Raw genomic sequence first — 20,290 nt, forward strand, 5'->3', positions numbered from 1 at the left:
AGCAGATGTACACAAGCCTATCATTTATATCTATTTATTTATAAACTTCATTATAAGCTTTCTTTTAGCCACAAAAAAATTCATCAATATCTCAAAGAGATCCTAGTAGTGCAAATAGATCATCTCCAAAGAATCATGCACACACACTTGTCCAATTAGCCTCAATTCTCCATTCCATGAAGGAGCAAAAAGAAGCTACATGGAGTACAGGAGGGAGCCTACATCTTTGAAGCCAGGAAAGGTAAGGATTCATCCTTGGCCTCTACTACGTGTGACCTTAGAAAAGGTATATTACACTTCCTTAAACCTCAATTTTCTTTTTTCTTTTTTTTTTAAACCTCAATTTTCTCATCTTACTGGCAAATAATATCTACTCTGAATATTTCAACTACTTAGAACAGAACCTAGTACAAAGAACTATTACACAGAGTTAGTTTCCTTCCAATGAACCAAGGGTTCATGAAGTACCCCTTTGCCCAAGGGCAAAATAAACTTCGCCCTTGTTTTCCCATATGCTCACAACAGATGATTTTCACTCTTGAGTGGCTTCAGGGGAGATAGTGTTATTTTTCTGGAATGACAGAAAATTACCTTAGCCTTCCAAACATGCCACCAATATTTTACGTGGAAAAAGTAATAACATACCTCGAAGGACAAAGATCTCTGAGTTGTTTGGAAATTATTCCAGCCTGAAAACATTCTTCTACAAATCGCTCAAGTACAGAGTATGAATGTGGGACATCCAGATTAATGTCCGGAATTTCATTGTAAATTCTCTCATAACCCTAAAACAATAAAATTATATACAGAATTGTTAGCCCAAATGAAATACATAATGCCATACAACCCATCACCGTCATCAAGCTACAGTTAAGGCCTTAAATGTCCATAAAATTAGACTGATCTAATCCAGATCTGATCCTTGAAAAATAGTACGTATATTTTCTTTAAAACTGTTCTCTCGAAAGAGCTTAGGTAGATTTCAGACATTGGACATATTTCTTCACTATCTACTTCTCTATATACACTTACCACACTTTTTAAAAATGTAAGACAAGAATCTCACCAATATGAATAAATTAAATGCTTTAAAGTATATTTGTTAAAAGATCATGTTCATGTTTGTTGCCAGATATAAAATAGAAACTATCATAACTTAAAAACAGAACTCCTGAGGAAGAACAATCACATCTTAAAAAAAAAAAAAAAAGTTAGGGGATCCCTGGGTGGCGCAGCGGTTTAGCGCCTGCTTTGGCCCAGGGCGCGATCCTGGAGACCCGGGATCGAGTCCCACATCAGGCTCCTGGTGCATGGAGCCTGCTTCTCCCTCTGCCTGTGTCTCTGCCCCTCTCTCTCTCTCTCTCTCTCTCTCTCTCTCTCTCTCTCTTTCTCTGTGACTATCATAAATAAATTAAAAAAAAAAAAAAGTTAAAAAACCCAATAAAGTGTTGCGTTCCAAGAAATGGCTACAAGAGGTCAAATAACCACAACCATTAAAAACAAAAAAAACAACTCTATAGGCACAGTACTATTAAACATACCTAAAAGAACATTTCATTGACAACTCATAATCTTTATTCAAACATTTTACATTTAAGGTATAAGTCTAAAAAGTATTCAAAATGTTATACTTACTCTTTTCATTTGGTCTAGAGTAATGGTAGAAGATTTCCAAAGAGATTTTAATAAATCCAAAATCATCTTAAATGTACTTTCTCCAGTTGACTCTAAAACCATTACAATGGCCTAAAAATTGAATGAACGAATGTTTGGTCATTAATTCATGTAAGAAACTGCTCCTAAAATGTATCAGATAGCTTTTGTCTGGTATGTAATTATAATCATTACAAAAATTTTTTAAAAACTTACTCCCTGAACATTAAATTTTTAAAAAAGGAAAAAAAAAGACATATACTCCTAAAGAAGCATTAAGTCATGATGGTTCAAAAAGGAACACTTAATAATTCTCTTTGGAATGTCAAAGTAATCTTACTTCATATACAAGCTCATGGTGAAAATGAGGTACTTCCAATTCCTTAAGGCAATGTTCAGCTTCAGATATGTCTCCAGAGAGTAAATACTCTTTCAGCAGCATATCAATCTATCAAATTTAAAAATTGAAATGTTAGAATTCCTAATTTTTATTTTTTAAAGATTTTATTCATTCATTTTTTTAGAGAGAGAGCGTGAACGTGCCCACGCACATGCTGCACAGAGGGGCAAAGGCCAGAGGGAGAAAGAATCTGAAGCAAACTCCACACCCAGCACAGAACCCGTGGTGGGGCTCCATCCCACAAATGCCAGACCAGGACCTGAACCAAAACCAAAATTCTGATGCTCAACCAACTAAGCAACCAAGGCACCCCTAAAATTCCTAATTTTTACCAAAAATAACTGCTTTTTGCCTATACGATTTATTTACTCTCAAAGCAGATCACAAACAGCTGTGTAAGAACATAGAGACTTGACACTATTACAAGTTTTTTTCATAATTAAAAAGTAAACCTCCAATTTTTAAGTGGTTCATAATTATAAAGAGAATACAGTGCTTCAGTGTGTCTTAATGATCACTGAGATCTAGTAGTCTTTAGATGTACGTGGCTTGAGTTGTAACCATAGTACTTCAGTGCTCACTATAAAACAAGGGATTTTAAAGACCACTAGAGGGCACTGACTGAAAGTCTCAAAATATATTTTTAATAAAGTGTCACAAACTTTCACTTCCATCAGGATGACCTTAAACAGTGCACTAGCAGCCAAAAAATGAGTGATGATAATAGAGCTTTACTATACAGAGCAAAATGTTTATATACTTTCTCTTTTCTCTACAGCTAAGGATTTGAAACCCATTATCTAAGATGTTCATCAGCAATTCTGCTTCTAGTTGTAGCTAAAGAGGCAAGACTTGACTTTCTTGTTCAAACACAATAACCTCTATGACTCCAGAGAAAAGGTGAAAAAGTTTTCCAGCACAAGCACTTCAATCAGAATGTTCTTCCCTATAGTTTTAACTGCCTGTTAAAATCACCTCTGCACCCAGTACATGCTCAATGAATGCGGGCTGTTAAATAATCTCATTTAAGTCTCTTTGACTTCAACTCCTGCAATGTATTTTCATGAAAGGTAAAATAAAATTTGATCAATAGAAAACATCCTAATAATTCCTATTATCCTGCTTTAGGAAAGTAAACATTTAAAGCATGGCATTTGACTAAAGTGTTTTTATAATTATAAGGTAATACATTTATTATTTAAATTATATTACTTATTATAGTTTTATAACTTTGTTATGCAACTCAAAGTATTTAAATGTTTCCTATCGGGTTCCATGCATTTTTCTAGAATAATTATTTTTTTAATATTTTATTTATTTATTCATGAGAGACACAGAGAGAGGGAGAAACCCAGGCAGAGGGAGAAGCAGGCTCCCTGTGGGGAACCTGATGTAGGACTTGATCCCAGGATGCCCTGAGCCAAAAGCAGATGCTCAACCACTGAGCCACCCATGTGCCCTAGAATGATAAATTATAAAAACATGTATACATTTCTAAAAGTCCTCTTGGTCCAACTATCCTCCCATGTAAAAATAAATGAAAATCCAGATCATGTCAACCTCACACTCCTATATTGGTAGTTTTATTTCAACTTTTATCTTGACTATTTTTTGGTTGAGATAATTCACATAAAATAGTTTGGCAGTCTCTCAAAATACTAATTTTAAGGGAGTACTGCCATCTTTTTTTTTTTAAGTTTTTTTTTTTTCTTAGTAATCTCTACACCCAATATGGGGCTCAAACTCATAATCCTGAGAGCAAGAGTCACAAGCTCCTCCACCTGAGAAAGCCAGGTGCTCTGACCATTACCATCTTAACGATATTATGTCTTCCAATCCATAAACACAGGATATTTGGATATCTTTCTACTTATTTAGGTGTAATTCATTTCAACAATGTTTTGCAGTTTTTGTGTACAAGAACTGCACTTCTTTTGTTAAATTTATTCTTAAGCATTTTAGTATTCTTTTAATTCTATTGTAAAAGCAACTGTTTCTTAATTTCACTTCATATCATTCATTGCTAGTGTATAGAACTAGAACTGAATATTGTATATTGATCTTATATTCTACAACCTTGAATTCATTTATTTTGTTGACAGTTTGGTTGTTTTCTTTTTTTTTTTTTTTTTTGTAGATTCAGATTTTCTGTATACAGAACATGTCATCTGAGAACAAATAGTTTTACTTCTTCCTTTCCCATCTAGATGCCTTTTATGTAATTTTCTTGACAAAATGCCGATATCTTGACTGTGTTTATACCTCAATCTTCCTAACGACTTGAAAATTTTTTTAAAAGCAAATATTGCGATCATGATATTACAAACACCAGCTTATCTACCTTAAGATATAGAAAAGCAAACTGGTCAAAAATCTGTACTTTCAGCTCCTTAACCCCCAAACTAGAAACGCATTATCATTAAAAGATTAAATATCAAAACTCTAGTCACATGAAAAGATTATACTCAAAAATCAGAAGCACATGAGCTATAAATCTTCTAATTTTCTTAACAATCTGCAAATAAGATTACCTTTTCTCGTTTCCTGTTACAGAATATTACTTTATTGCCAGAAAAAAAAAATCCATAGATTATAAATCTTGCATTTTAATGCAATAAATAATTTTTACTTTTAAAGCATGCATACAGGTAGTGAATTTCCTTACAAAAATTTACTACTCTGATCTACCCTAGTGTTCATAATTCATCACTTATAATCTAAGAGTATCCAGTTTCAAATTATTAATATATAAAAATATAGTTCTTTATTGAGTAACTACAAAATAGGAAGTCTTATTTTGACAGTATCTAAAAAATTTTAAATATCAATATAAAAAGGATTTCAGGCATTCCTTTGAGGTTCAAATACAGCCCTCCTTTGAAAGCCTTTTTAACTTAGTCTTACTTTTAAGTCAGAAACCATAAAAATTTAATAACAATTATATAATTATTGTATAATTTATAGCACCAGGGTATAAAGCCAAATATACGAAGGTTATCCAATTTTCCATCAGTAGCTTTAAGCCTGAACTTAATTTTTCTCTGCAAAAATGCCAGCTAGAGGGCATAGTTTACTTCCCTAAAAAAAATACATGTAAATTAAGTTAAAGACAATACCCAGTAGTTACCTCTTTAACAAGATGATTAACAGACTGCTGTCCACCTCCAGAACCCCACACGCTATCTTTGCGCTTTCCACCTTTAGACATACTCAGGAGCACAGTAGCCTTGTCCAGAGCAGCTCTACCAAAAAAAAAAAAACACAATAACAACAAATATTTGTGACAACTTGGACATGTTTGAGGCTGACTTAAAAGTTTGTGTTTTTTTAAGATTTTATTTATTTACTCATGAGAGACACAGAGAGAGAAGCAGAGACATACGCAGAGGGAGAAGCAGGCTCCCTTCAAGGAGCCTGATGTGGGACTTGACCCTGGACCCTAGGATCACACCCTAAGCCAAAGGCAGATGCTCAACTGCTGAGCCACCCAGGCATCCCTAAAAGTTTTCTTGTAACATAAAAGCAACTCAAAAGTCTTTTAAAAAGCAACTTTTTAAAATAAAAAGTTGGGAGCAAAAAAAAAAAAAAAAGTTACTTTTTTCATTATTCTCATACTCATTTTTATTTCTCAGTCAAAAAAAACTAAACTTATTACAAAATAATTATACTAAGAAAAAACATTTTGCATAAAACTTAACTTTTACATAGATCTACGCCTTCCCACCAGGGCAATCACTGTACTCTGATCTGTATAGTCCTAAAAAATTAAGTTAAGATCTATACCTAAGATCTAATACACGGCTAGGACCAAATCTATGTTTCTAGAAAATTCTAAAAATCATACAGATGACTCCCAAATATTACATTTAGCTTAAATTATACCAAAGACCAAGAGTGAAAAAACACTATTTCCTAATATTGCTGTAGCAGATAAATATAAAATAGGAAATAGGGCTCCTTTGTTAATACTATCCATCTTATCAGAATATTAAATAATTACAGAATGTAAAATCTTGAACAGACCTTAAATATTCTCAGTGCAATCTTCCATTTTATAAATAAGGAAACTGAGGCCCAGGGAAGAGAGGTGTGACATAAAGGTAGCTGATGGTTTAGCTAAGATCCCAAACTTCTACATTATAATATATCTTCTTCCTGTTAATATCATGTCAACAATCTCTCAATTTTAGCATGGAGAATGCACACAAATGACAGATGTCTACAATGTCTGATTAATTCAAATATCATTTCAATAAATCCTGTAGAATTTTCCCCTTTTGAAATTCTAAGTAGGAAAATTAATTTACTTACCTAGCCTGTACACAATCTACAGTTCCTTTGTAACTATCAATATAGGTATTACATAAAATTCCATCTCCAACAGCTCTAGCAATAAACTGGCCCACCAACTACAATAAGAAAAAAAAAAGCTATATAAAACACCCTAAAATAAACCTTTACAGGACACAATTTCTAAACACACCAATGATGAAGACTGACTGAATTACACAGTCAATATCTAAGACATGTCGGAACATTCAAAGACGTCAATTTAGCACCTGCTAGTTATGGTTGGCTTATGCTCCCACATCTTAACCTTCAAGATAAGTACCATGGGGCAGACACACATCAGTTTTGCTCAATACTGAATTTCCCAATACCTGCCTGAAACATAGTATAGTCAAAAATATTTGTTAAGCCAATGGCCTAATTCAAGAGAAAACTCTCTTCTAGAATCAAACAAAAACATAGGACTAGGTTTTCTCAAAAATTCTTTGATCAAAGTAATTTATTGTATGGAGAAAACTTTGTGTAGAAGTTTCTATCTAAAAGTATATTCACAGAATTATTTCTTTTTGCTGTTGTTAAAGTCAGCTCCACATCCAATGTAAGACTTGAGCTCATGACCCTGAGACCAAAAGTCACCTATTCCACAGATTGAACCAGCCAGGCACTCCTTTTCATAGCATTATTGCTTACAAAAATTAGAAACGACTCTAGAGTCCAACAATAAGGGTATGGTTAAATGATACATAAGATGGTATACTATGTGGTCATTAGGGAATACATTTACCACATTTTATGGTGTAAGAAAAATGAAGTTTATAAAATAGCACATACAGTATAATTTCATTTTTAAAACAAAAAATGCAAGGATATATAAAAATCATACATAAAAAATCATACCCACAGAAAGTAAAACAGATTTAACACCAAAATGTTAATTAACAAAGGTTATTTTTGCTGGCCTTTCTTCCTTTTGACTTTATTTTTTCAAAAATTCTATAATATGTATTTATGTAATCAGTTTTTTAATATGAGTATTGCTACAAAAAGCAAAAAAAAAGTCCATACCTGAATCATAGCTCAATACCTTACACAGACTACCATCAGTCATAGGAAAGTATAACAGAAACAGTATAACAGAAACAATTAACTGACCTATAACTCTATTCCTAAATTAAACTCCTACCTTGATTTAAAACTTTGGTCAATAGCAACAATTTCACACATTTTCATTTTCAAACCAGAAAGTCACATTATAGTATCAGCATGTATCAAATCTAATAAAAATATAAGGCTCTGAGAACAGAATCTAAACAGCAACATAAATCATGAATTTTCTAATTATTTCCCCACAAAGCTATAAAAGAAAACAGACTTATTTATGATTCTTTTTTTATGATTCTTTTTATAGTAAACATCACTCAAGCCAATTCAATCTTCAATTATAACAATCTACATATTTTTAAAATCCTAGCTCATACAATAGCTTAATCACATATAATAGAGAATATAAAGACAGCAAAAGCAATGAACTACAAACTGTACAGAGCATGGGTGGAAAAGCAAAATATAAAATTATAGTATGATGAAAACTGTGTTTGAAAAAGAAAAAGAAAAACAGCTAGACAAAAATACACTAAAATGTCAGAGGGCTATTTTTGTGTGGTAAAAAATACAGGTCATTTTGTCCTCTTTATCTACTAAAATTTCCAAGGAACATGAATTATTTCTATAATTGGAAGTGTAGTGGGGAAGAGAATGAATAAAAAGAAGAGCCACAAACCTGTGGTGCTCTAGGAGTATCCAATGCCAGTTCAGGTAGATCTTTCAATAATTTGTCAAATGATTTTTCTACATCATTTGTGCTCATTACTGTCCCACAAAGGTCAGAAAGCAGCTTAGATGTCATTTCTCTATGACTAGCCTTTCCCTCCAATGCCAAGGACACTGCCAACACTGGTACCCCACTCTTCATTTCACCAAGGTTTAAATCTCTTAGCATTTCCTATTAAAAAAGGAAAAAAAAAAAACTAAAAAGTATGTCAATTGCCTTTGATTCAATATAATTTTATTTTTGAAAATTCAAGATTTTATCCATATATCCTTACCTTTTCCTCTGGAAATAATCAGAAAAGCAGTCAATTTTGTAGAATAGGATAAATACATCTTTCTATGCATATAAATTAAATGTTGATCCATTTGGCAAGCTTTAACTATCTCAACATCACCGAACTCAAGAATGTGAATCATACCTAAGACAGTATTAAGCTATATACTGCTAATAAGTTTGATTTTAGGAATTAATTAACCCTGTGTCTTATAATTCTAAAAGAAATTTTATTTAAATAATCTCAAAACCAATATGGGGCTCAAACTCACAACCCCAAGATCAAGAGTCACATACTCTTCCAACTGAGCCAGTCAGGTGTTCCTAATTTCTAGGAATATTTTTTCTACGAATATTTGTGGTAAGATTCATTTTATATTATCATAAGCTGTTTATAGTCTACCTTTCCTCTAAGTTTTCTCTTCCCACCAGAGTTTACTTTATACTGTTCATATAAGTTTAAAAGAAGATCTTAAACCATTGTTTTTAAGTCAAGTTATTTCTTTAAATGCTGGGATTAAGTCAAATTTTCCTATTAAAAATATAATAGCAGCTGCTAATACTAACTACTGTATATAATGTATCAAGCATTGTAACAGCCACTTTGGTTTCTATTATCTTATTTAAGACTCAACCCTTTCAGGGAGGTATCATCATACCCAAAGTAATGAAAAATTGAGTATTTGCTAAGGACATATAGCTGGAGTGGCCAAGTTGGAAGTTGAATATAGGCAGTATGTCCCTAGAGGCTAACTTGTAAATCAGTTCCTCAGAGTAACTTAGAGTACCTTCCCTTTTACTTATAGATCTATCAAAGTATTTAAACCGTGTTATACGGCTAAAAGGGTGCCAGAACTATTTTCACAGCCACCTAATGCTGTCCTTGTTAACAGTTTCTTCCCACTGAATTTCATCTTTCCTGAACTGTGCTTGAACTAACTCACTGCCTTTAAACATGATACTTCTCAGAACACTTGGGTAGCTCAGTGGCTGAGTGTCTACCTTTCGCTCAGGGTGTGAACTCCATGTCCTGGGATCGAGTCCCACATCAGGTTCCTACAGGGAGCCTGTTCCTCCCTCTGCCTATATCTCTGTTTCTCTGTCTGTCATGAATAAAAAAATAAAATCTTAAAAAATAAACAAACAGGATACTTCTCCTTTCTGGAAAACTCTTCAACCATCTTACCCTGGCAAACTTCTAATCATTCTTATGTAGCTCAGAATCATCTCAATTTTATGCTTCCGTAACACTGTGCTTATAGTACTACTCAGTTAATAAGTATACATAGTATACCACTAATCCCATGCTAGGTAGATAGGATTTCATTTTTTTTAAAGATTTTTTATTTATTTATTCATGAGGGACAGAGAGAGAGAGAAAGAGAGAGAGAGAGAGAGAGAGGCAGAGACACAGGCAGAGGGAGAAGCAGGCTCCATGCAGGGAGCCTGATGTGGAACTTGATCCCAGGTTTCCAGGATCATGCCCTGGGCCAAAGGCAGATGCTCAACTGCTGAGCCAGATAGGATAGGATTTCAATGGTCTGCCCCTATAATACTTAAACTCTACCTCTACAACAGAGGGCTTTACATTTTATTTTAATAATCTGTTTATAATATCATTTCTCCTCACTTGACCAAGCTTCAGAAGGGCAGGAAAAACCTATTACAAATTCCTTCACATGGTATGTACTGAATGAATATTTGTTTTAGGAGCACCTGGGTGGCTCAGTCTGTTAAGCATCTGCCTTCTGCTCAGGTCATGATCCCAGGGTCCTGAGATTGAGCCACACGTCAGGCTCCCTGCTCAGTAGAGAGCCTCTCTCTGCTACTCCCCTGCTTGTGCTCTCTCTCTCTCTCTGTCAAATAAATAAAATCTTTGAAAAACCCAACAAATATTTATGTTCAAATCCTACAAATCTAAGGATATCAGATCTCATGGTATCAGACAAACTAAGAAAGCCCAGTATGAAGTATAAGAGTCTAAATTATAAAAGCCTTCATGGGATCCCTGGGTGGCGCAGCAGTTTGGCGTCTGCCTTTGGCCCGGGGCGTGATCCTGGAGACCTGGGATCAAGTCCCACGTCTGGCTCCCTGCATGGAGCCTGTGTCTCTGCCTCTCTCTCTCTGTGTCTATCATAAATAAATAAATAAATAAAATATTTTTTTAAAAAAATTATAAGAGCCTTCAAAGAATTGCAATTTGAAAAAAAAGGGGGGGAAGGCCTAGGTGGCTCAGTGGTTGAGCATCTGCCTTTGGCTCAGGGCATGATCCTGGGGTCCTGGGATTGAGTCCCACATCAGGCTCCCTGCAGTGAGCCTGCTTCTCCCTCCACCGATGATGTCTCTGCCTCTCTCTCTGTCACTCTCATGAATAAATAAAATCTTAAAAAAAAAAAAAAAAAAAGTTGCCATTTTAGTACTTCAAGTCTGTAATCCTAGTTAGGTAGATTTTACCTTTTTAGATTTACTTTATGAACAATTCGTAACACAGGAAATATTCCCATGCAAATTATGTTTCTTTTTGTTTTTTAAGATTTTATTAATGTATTCATGAGAGACACAGGGAGAAGCAGAGACACAGGCAAAGGGAGAAGCAGGCTCCCAGCAGGAAGTCCGATGTGGGACTTGATCCTGGAGTTCCGGAGGCGAAGGCAAACGCTCAACTGCTGAGCCACCCAGGCATCTTACAAATTATGTTTCAAAAATACAGTTTTTCTCTTGGTTTCTGCATATATTCTTTTTCAAATCTTCGCATCTATGTTCTCTTTCTTTTGGATAGACTACAAAGATAAATTTTATCTTAATCCTGAGCATTTAAATGAATGTCAAAAAAATAGAATTAAATCAGTCATTTTTAACTGAGATCCTTGAAAAGGTTTAAGGTCTATAGATGCTAGAAATTATTAGTATTATTTTATACACTATAAATTATAAAAATATATAACTACAATAATTGTTAAAATATTACTGTGCTGTTTTTCAGGGGGAAAAATGGCATATAGCCCCCATCACATGCCAAAAAGGAAAGAGCTAATCTATATTAAAGAAATTTTACTCCACTTCTTAGAAATTCGCTTATGCAAAAGAAAATGCTTAAACTTGGGACGCCTGGGTGGCTCAGCAGCTGAGCATCTGCCTTCAGCTCAGGGCATGATTCCAGAGTTCCGGGATCAAGTCTCACATCAGGCTCCCTGCAGGGAGTTTGCTTCTCCCTCTGCCAGTGTCTCTGCTACTCTCTGTGTCTCTCATGAATAAATAAATGAAACCTTTAAATAAATACTTATTAAACTTATTCTGTGATTCAAGATCATTTTGGATATGATGTTTTTCTTTTAACAGTGTTTTCCTTACTATATTAAATAAATCATACTTCCAATTTTAAACCTACCGCAACTTCATTAGTATCTCCATGCTCAAAATATTCCTGTATGATTGGTGTTAAAGTCTTCTCAAATGCTGTTTCATCCAAAGGCAAAACTACAGTTTCATAAACACAGTTCTCCTGGGAGGGAAAGAGTTATAAATTAATGGACATAACGATTCAGACAAGATTAGAATATTTAGCAAAGATTCTATGGTATTTGAGTCCTACATTTTTTCATGTTCTCTTAGAAATATTTCCATGTCCAACAATTAGCTAAAATAGTTATACAAACAATATGGAATAAAAACAATCTAACATATGCCCTGATAATTTCCGGTCTGTAATTCTCATCACCTTGTGTTATCTCATGCAAAGACAGTACTTCAAAACAGATGTCATGATGTCTGGGATTTGTTTCAAAATAATCCAGAGCCTGGGGTGCGGAATGCATGCAGGGGGATACAAGAGGAAAAATATATGGAGGTACAGGATAAAACAAGATTAACCATGAGTTATTAATTATTGAAGTTGGTAAAGCTGGGAGATGAGCACAAGCATTTTCGTTATACTATTCTACTTATTGTCTAAGTTAGAAATTTTCCATTGAAAATATATATGTTCATTATAAAATCTGTTAAAAATTTACATCCTCTTGGATCTAAGTGAAATAAGCTAAGTGAAATAAGGCTGAGGAAGACAAATACCATATGATTTTACTCGTATGTGGAATCAAAAGCAAGTAAACAAAAAAAAGAATCAGACTTGTAAACCCAGAGAACAAACTGACAGTTGCCAGAGGGGAGGGGCCTCCAGCTATGGAAGGAGTAAGTTATGGGAATAAAAGGTACAGCATAAGGAAGAAAAACAAAATTTACATTCTCAACACTGAAAAAAAGATAGTCAAGAAAAAAGATAATCCCAAAATAAAATTTACCACAGAGTTACCATCCTAAACAGTAATATTTTAAAAGGAACCTCATATCTATAAATCTTACGATGTTCAAAAGAATATACATTCTTCCCAGTTATCATTACCATAGAAAATCTGTTGTATTACCTCAACAAAATTTATTGAAAAACAGTCAACTTGGGGCACCTGGGTGGTTCAGTTGGTTAAATGTCTGGTTCAGCTTTGGCCATGACCCCAGGGGCCTGGGACTGAACCTTGATCAGGCTCCCTGCTCAAGAGAGAATGTGCTTCTCCCTCTGTCCCTCCCCCCACTCATACCCATTCTCCCCCCACTCCAGCCCCACCAAAATTTTAAAAAATTTTTTAAAAAAAAAGTCAATCCAATAATCCTACATGAATCGGTAAAGACCTACTTTTGACTCCAGAAATGAAGTGAAAATTACACATATATCAGTTAATTTGGTTTCCTAATCCAAAATTTACCTAAAACTCTGAAAGTACTGAGTGTATGTATGATTTAGATACAGACACTAATGTATGTGTATACACATATATACACACACACTATAAATCATATATACATAATGTGACAGGCACCAAGTACAGATGCAGAATGTATGATTTGACAAATGTATGAGTAAACTACAGACCTAAAGTCAAAAAAACTGTATTTTAAACACAGATTAAAAATAAAAAAGAAAGACATGGATACCTGGTCATCATCATAGTTAGGATCTTTCACATCCACCTCTTCCACATCATACACCTGTCCGGGTGTACCCCATACACCTTTGCCTCCTGCACCACCTGAAAAAGTTTAGAAATGAGAAAGAAAAGACCAAAACTTCATAGTTCATAAATTTTTATTGAAATCTGAAATAATTCTAGATATTCAGATATTAAATAGTTTAAAAACTGTAATTTCTGTTCCAGTTTTTTCCAGTTGAGTTATACTTTAAACCTCTTTTTTCTCTAATCCCTGCTTTTTCAGTAATTATCAAATATAACATATTTCTAAAACATTGAGTTGAAATAGCTTACAGTTAAAACTAAAAAGGCAGATGCTTTAAAATGAAAGCAAAAACAAAACAAAAATCAGAAAAATAACTATTATCAGGGACCCCATGGGATGTGATGATATAGCTGAACTCTAAATTTTATTTGACATTTCATAAGACCAAAACAAAAAGAAATACGTTGGGCCAATAAGAGGTGGCATAGAAAACTCAATAAAGGAGAAATTATTTGACAAAGCACAGTTTCCACTCTGTTTTTTCAATGTTAAATACTTTTTAAATGTAATAATACATATTAACTACACTTGACAACTAGCAATGTTACGAATAACTAAGCTATTTAAGCATTAACTGCACTGATCATTTTCTCTGTTTTTTTTTTTTAAGATTTTATTTATTTGTTCATGAGAGAGACAGAGACAGAGAGAGAGGCAGAGGGAGAAGCAGGCTCCATGCAGGGAGCTTGACATGAGACTTGATCCCCGGATCCCCAGGATCACACCCTGGGCTGAAGGCCAAGCTGTTGAGCCACCTGAGCTGCCCTTTCTCTGTATCTATATACAAACTGACCAGCTGAAGTTTAACAATTCCAATTTTCAATGTGGTTTGTCTACGTAAACTTATTGAAGTATTTTTATAACGCTTAATAGATTGCATAATTTTTGAAGAACTTTCCAGTATCACCAATTTCTTTGAGGTTGTAGTTATAGAGCAAAACAGAATCTGATTACTAGGATTCATTCTGATCCAACCAATGGTTGTAGAGTCATTCAGCAAAAGTTTTTGATCAATCACAAAAACATTTTACATGAATCCTAGGCTATAAACTGAAGTTCACACCATTCAGAAGCTGTGAAATCTCCAAATTGTATCAAAATCCTACCACAGACCAAAGCTAACATCCCTCATCAACAAATACTTAAGTATCTACAACTGCTCATCACTACTCCAGGCACTAGACATGGCAGTGAAATAGACCAGTCTACTATAGTTTCCAAAAGATACTAGAGCCTGGCTGGCTCACTTGGTAGAGCATGCAACTCTTCTTGATCTTGGAGTTGCAAGTTCAAGCCCCATGTTAGGTAATAAAGATTACTTAAAAAATAAAATCTTGTAATAAATTACATTGAATGAATGAAAGGATGGATAGTAAGAAAAGAACGAACTTGGAACTTGGATCTACGGAATCATTAAAATTCTGTTTCAGTTATTACCAATCTAATTTATATTTATCTAATTTATATTTAGCACGTATTCTTTAAAAAGGACATAATTACATTCATTAGATAATAGGTATGATCAATTTTTTAAACTTTTATTAAGTAATCTCTACCTGCAATGAGGGACTCAAATTCATGACCCCAAGATCAAGAGTGACATACTCCACTGACTGAGCCAGCCAGGTGCCCCAGGTATGATGAATTTCTGACCCTACTTTCAAGCAAGTTAGAGAACACATGTACAATTCCTAACTGTACAAAAAAAACCATGTGTATTTTGTGAAATAAAGTTCTGTTCCAAAAAATAATCTCCTCCAGAAAAATCACTCAATTTAAGGAAAATGTGGGATGGTCTTCAGATTACTTTGTAAAAATATACATAAATCATAAAATCTTGCATTATCATTGTTTAAGTTTCTTACATTCCTGGAACAAGGAAACCATAATGTAAAGAACCAGCTATACTGTTTTCTATTCGTTTCCTCAGACATGGAATATACCAACCTTTCTTTGGTAGTCCTCTTCCTTTCCCAGATCTGGATCGCCTATCTAGCAACCTTCCCTTTGGACTGGTTGGTACAGTTACTCCACTTCTAAGGGCTTCGCTTCCATTATCACTGACTGAATCACCTCTGCCAGAGTCCCGGGATGAGTTTTTCCTCAGGCGCCTTTTTGCCTTGGCATTAATTCTAGCTTCATTAATGGAGGATGCCGAAATCCAATTTCCATTGATCTCATTTTTTATTTCCTCAGTCCCAGCATTTTCTTCATCACCAGAAAAGAGAGAGTCGCTTAAATTATCAGGATCTTAAAAAGGAAAATGAAAAAAGAAAATTCTACATAAGCACTTTTTTTTTCTACATAAGTACTTTAATCATCCACTGTTATACCAGCTATCATTACAAGTTATATTAGTTGAAGCACATGAAATTACTATTTTTTAGGTCAGTAACTCACATATTGGCAATTTCATATGATTCCCTCTAATAAATGACAACTAAACAGGACTGCTTGTTACATTATCATAGAAAGTAAACTAAGACAGTGAATTTTAATGAACAGAGTTTAATGAAAGCATGTTATCTCATACGTTTAGAAAATAAAATCTATGTTAATATACAACCGTATTTAGACTTTCGTGAGCTAAGAGAGTTAAGTAATTGGAGATAGTAAGAAAATACTAAGAATCCTGAAAGAAGAAAGATAAATATTTACAGAATGCCTACTATCATTTACCAGGCACTGTGCTGGATGCTTTGTCATTTACCCACAAGTTTGAGAGCTATTTGTTACATACAGGATCATTAATACTGATAAGGAAACTAAGGCTGAGAGTATTTAAATAATGTGCCAAACATCTCCTGATTAATTACAGACAGCTGAAATATTACTAATTCAAAGAGCCTGAAAGGTATTTGGCAAATAAATGATCACATATGATTACTGAGCTGAATTCTTGAGGATTCACTGCTTTCAATAATAAAGCTTGAAAAAAAAAAATAAAGTTTGCTTTCAAAGCTCTAATTCACTTCTCGAAGCTTGACTTATATTACTTATCGTACTCTGAAAATCTTCCAGCCTATGTAAGATTTGTACATTATTCCCTGAAAAACAGCAACATAATTGGAGTTTCCAATGGTCTCATTTATTTTTTTTTAAGATTTTATTTATTTATTCATGATAAACATAGGGGGAGAGAGAGGCAGAGACACAGGCAGGGAACCCGATGTGTGACTCGATCCCAGGACTCCAGGATCGTGCCCTGGGCCAAAGGCAGGCGCCAAACCACTGAGCCACCCAGGGATCCCCCAATGGTCTCATTTAGAATGTCATCCCCACTGCTCTTTTCACTTATCAAAATCCTTTAGGATATACTCAAGTTCTTTTACCTCCATAAAAACTTTCCTAACAATTCTAGCCACAATAATACTAATGCCCACACACCATTCATTTACCTAATCATGGAAACACTTTGTTATTTCTATTTATGTAGCAGTCTTGCTTTTCCAAATAAGTCATAAGCCTCAAAAGAGGAGCCATGCCTTTACCTGTACTTCTCTGGACCCTCAGCAACTAATAGAGTATCCTTCATACTATCAATTCAAATGTCCATGGAGATCAATGGCATGGAGACAGTTGGCTTTGCCCTGAAAACTTTCTATGTCAACAAGCTACTGAATTAGTTACCCTTGAGTCAGAGTTCTGTTCATTGTGGCTAATTCAAGTCAGAGCTGAATCCCTCAAATGGTCTTACATATTTCTAAATGTAATTAGACTATGTCAAGTCTATGTGTATAGGCTTTAACACATCTTAAGATAATATGTTGAAACTTAAAATTTCTTAAATCAGGGGATCCCTGGGTGGCGCAGCGGTTTGGCGCCTGCCTTTGGCCCAGGGCGCAATCCTGGAGACCCAGGATCGAATCCCACGTCGGGCTCCCGGTGCATGGAGACTGCTTCTTCCTCTGCCTGTGTCTCTGCCTCTCTCTCTCTCTCTCTGTGACTATCATAAATAAATAAAAAAAAAATTTAAAAAAAAATTTTCTTAAATCAATCTATAAAAAACATAGATGTGTTAAAATATTTGTAATTCTTGACAAAAAGTATAAAAGAACAAACACTGTGGTAATAAAAAAAAAAAAAACAATTAAGTAGAGTCCAATTACATCATTAGTCTTCTAAATAGTCTCTATGCCTTCAATCTTCAAACCATTCTCAAACTGCATGAAAACTGATTTTCTAAAACAGGCCCCCACTGAAAACCCTTTGAAGCTATTTCTACTAGGTCAAAATAAAACTTAAATTCATTACTTTGTAACTTAAGATCCCTTATGATCTTGCCCCTGCTTACATCATCTTAATAACTGCTGACCACTCTCACATTCAAACAGTCAGAGCTTAGATTTGATATCATAGATAGTGATTGGGGGATTAGTCTGACAAAGGAATACAGATTAGGAAAAAAAGAAAGTACAAAATAGAAAAGCAGCTAAGAAAATCTTGCAATAAATTCATTCACTAACTGAAAAGATCAAGGGTAATAATTTGGGGGTAAAGTTACACTGAAATCAAAAAGAGCTTTTAGGGGATCCCTGGGTGGCACAGCAGTTTGGCGCCTGCCTTTGGCCCAGGGCGCAATCCTGGAGACCCAGGATCGAATCCCACGTCGGGCTCCCGGTGCATGGAGCCTGCTTCTCCCTCTGCCTGTGTCTCTGCCTCTCTCTCTCTCTCTCTGTGACTATCATAAATAAATAAAAATAAAAAAAAAAATCCTTTCTTTAAAAAAAAAAAAAAAGAGCTTTTAAACAGACTAAAGAAGCATGAAATCTTAAACGTTTTTAGACTAAAACAGGAAGTCAGAGTTAAGAGAGTGAGTTTGAGACATCATCACAATCATCATTAACTACTACAACTACTAGTAGCAGTAGTAGTCGTAGCCATAATGCAACTTTTTTCATTATCATCATTCTTGTTACTACTAGATACCAGGTTCTATGCTAGGCACTTTACATATATGGTCTATAATCTTCATGAAGCTCCAAAATAAAACTGTTTATCTTCAATTTACAGATGGAAGATGTTTCACAGAAAAGTTACTTATCTAAAAAAAAGACTGTGGCCAGGATTCAAATCTACATTTAAATCTCAGATGACTGCAACTGTAAAAAATACAGAACTAGAGCAAAGCAGAGTAGTGACAGCTAAAGAGACAGGACAAGGGAGTGATTATTAAAAGAGAAAACAAGAAGAATAAGAGGAAGGAGCAAAAAAGACCAGAGATGAAACAAGTTAGATGGAATTTCAAGAGCATGCAAGTGATGAAAATATTACATATTTACCTGTAACATACAGCTTTCATTATTCTATGACAGCAAACCACCAAACTCGTCCAGAATATAAAGGACTTAAATTATAATGAAATGCTTTAAGCTGTCACCTGGAGTACTAAAGCATTCAATTTCAACATATTGGCCACAATTGAGTTTCATTTCAACTATTTTAAGATTTTATTTATTCATGAGAGATACAGAGAGGGAGGGGGAGGGGAGGCAGGAGGGGGGAGAGGGGGGGATAGGGAGAGAAGGGGGAGAGGGGGGTATGGGGGGGGGAGAGGGGGAGAGACACAGGCAGAGGGAGAAGCAGGCTCCATGCAGGGAGCCAGAGTGGGACTCAATCCCAGGTCCCCAGGATCATGCCCTGGGCTGAAGGCAGCGCTAAACCGCTGAGCCACCTGGGCTGCCATTTCAACTATTTTAATACCCTTCCAAGTATGTTTGTATGACTGCAGCAGAATATATTTAGATATATTTTATCTGTTAGATCTTATAATTTTTTTAAAGATTTTATTTATTTATTTGAGAGAGTGACAGAGCAAGCATGAACAAGGTGGTAGGGGGATGGGCAGAGGGAGAGGGAAAAGCAGACTCCCCTCTGAGCAGGGAGCTGATTCGAGGCTTGATCCCAGGACCCTGGGATCATGACCTGAGCCGAAGGCAGATGCTTAATCACCTGAGCCACCCAGGCGCCCCAGATCTTATAATTTTTAACCCATGTTTCTATCAATTACTCTTTTGTATTTTGCTACTCATATTTATCTGGTTTTTTAACGATTAACTTATTTGAGATAGAGAAAGTGTACATGTGAGTGGTGGTGGAGCGTGTAGAAACAGAGAGAAATCCTCAAGCAGACTCCCCACTGAGCACAGGGCCCAAGGCGCGGGACTCAATCCCAGAATCCTGAGATCATGACCTGAGCTGAAGTCAGGAGTCATTTGCGCTTAACCAACTGAGCCACCCAGGTGCCCCTTATTTACCTAAGTTTTAGCTTCCATAAACCACTATTGATCTGACTTTAAGAAAACCAAAATGCAAAAATAAAAAACCTGAGTACATAATGGCGGTGACTTCAAAATTGTTTTTCACTGTGTACGAATTCCCCTTCTAAATTCTTTGGTATCATAAATAAACAAAAATCTTAAAAAAAAGAAAAAAGAAAAAAGGGGGGTAGGCTGAAACACCTGGGTGGCTCAGCAGTTGAACGCCTGCCTTCGGTTCAGGGTGTGATCCAGAGGGCCCAAGCATGTGGGGCTCCTTGCGGGGAGTCTGCTTCTCCCTCTGCCTACGTCTCTGTGTCTCTCATGAATAAATAAAAATCTTTAAATTCTCTGGTATCTCAGTAGTAATCAATCTAACTTATAGTATAACAGTACCAAACAATCAAACTTTCAATTAATGGTCCATTGATTGGCATAATTATAATTAATAATATTAGCACATTTTCATTAGTTACATACAAAATATGTGCTATGGGCATGACACACACATTATGATGT

The 20,290-nt window shown here is 35.1% G+C and overlaps 1 protein-coding gene across 2 annotated transcripts in view; it reads right to left on the bottom strand.

Annotated features, from left to right (window-relative positions):
- The window catches only part of PDCD4 (programmed cell death 4), a 28,949-nt gene that overhangs the window by 2,113 nt on the left and 6,546 nt on the right, over window positions 1-20,290 (bottom strand). For both annotated transcript variants that reach the window (XM_041745259.1, XM_041745260.1), the window contains exons 3-11: window positions 15,462-15,764; window positions 13,434-13,528; window positions 11,836-11,949; window positions 8,124-8,345; window positions 6,365-6,462; window positions 5,181-5,295; window positions 1,994-2,101; window positions 1,636-1,746; window positions 646-785 (exon numbers count right to left, since the gene is read on the bottom strand). In XM_041745259.1, the coding sequence (XP_041601193.1) occupies window positions 646-785; window positions 1,636-1,746; window positions 1,994-2,101; window positions 5,181-5,295; window positions 6,365-6,462; window positions 8,124-8,345; window positions 11,836-11,949; window positions 13,434-13,528; window positions 15,462-15,764 (1,306 nt within the window). The remainder of the gene's footprint in view (window positions 1-645; window positions 786-1,635; window positions 1,747-1,993; window positions 2,102-5,180; window positions 5,296-6,364; window positions 6,463-8,123; window positions 8,346-11,835; window positions 11,950-13,433; window positions 13,529-15,461; window positions 15,765-20,290) is intronic.

Source organism: Vulpes lagopus, chromosome 2, assembly GCF_018345385.1.
Source record: "Vulpes lagopus strain Blue_001 chromosome 2, ASM1834538v1, whole genome shotgun sequence".
Lineage (NCBI taxonomy): Eukaryota > Metazoa > Chordata > Mammalia > Carnivora > Canidae > Vulpes > Vulpes lagopus.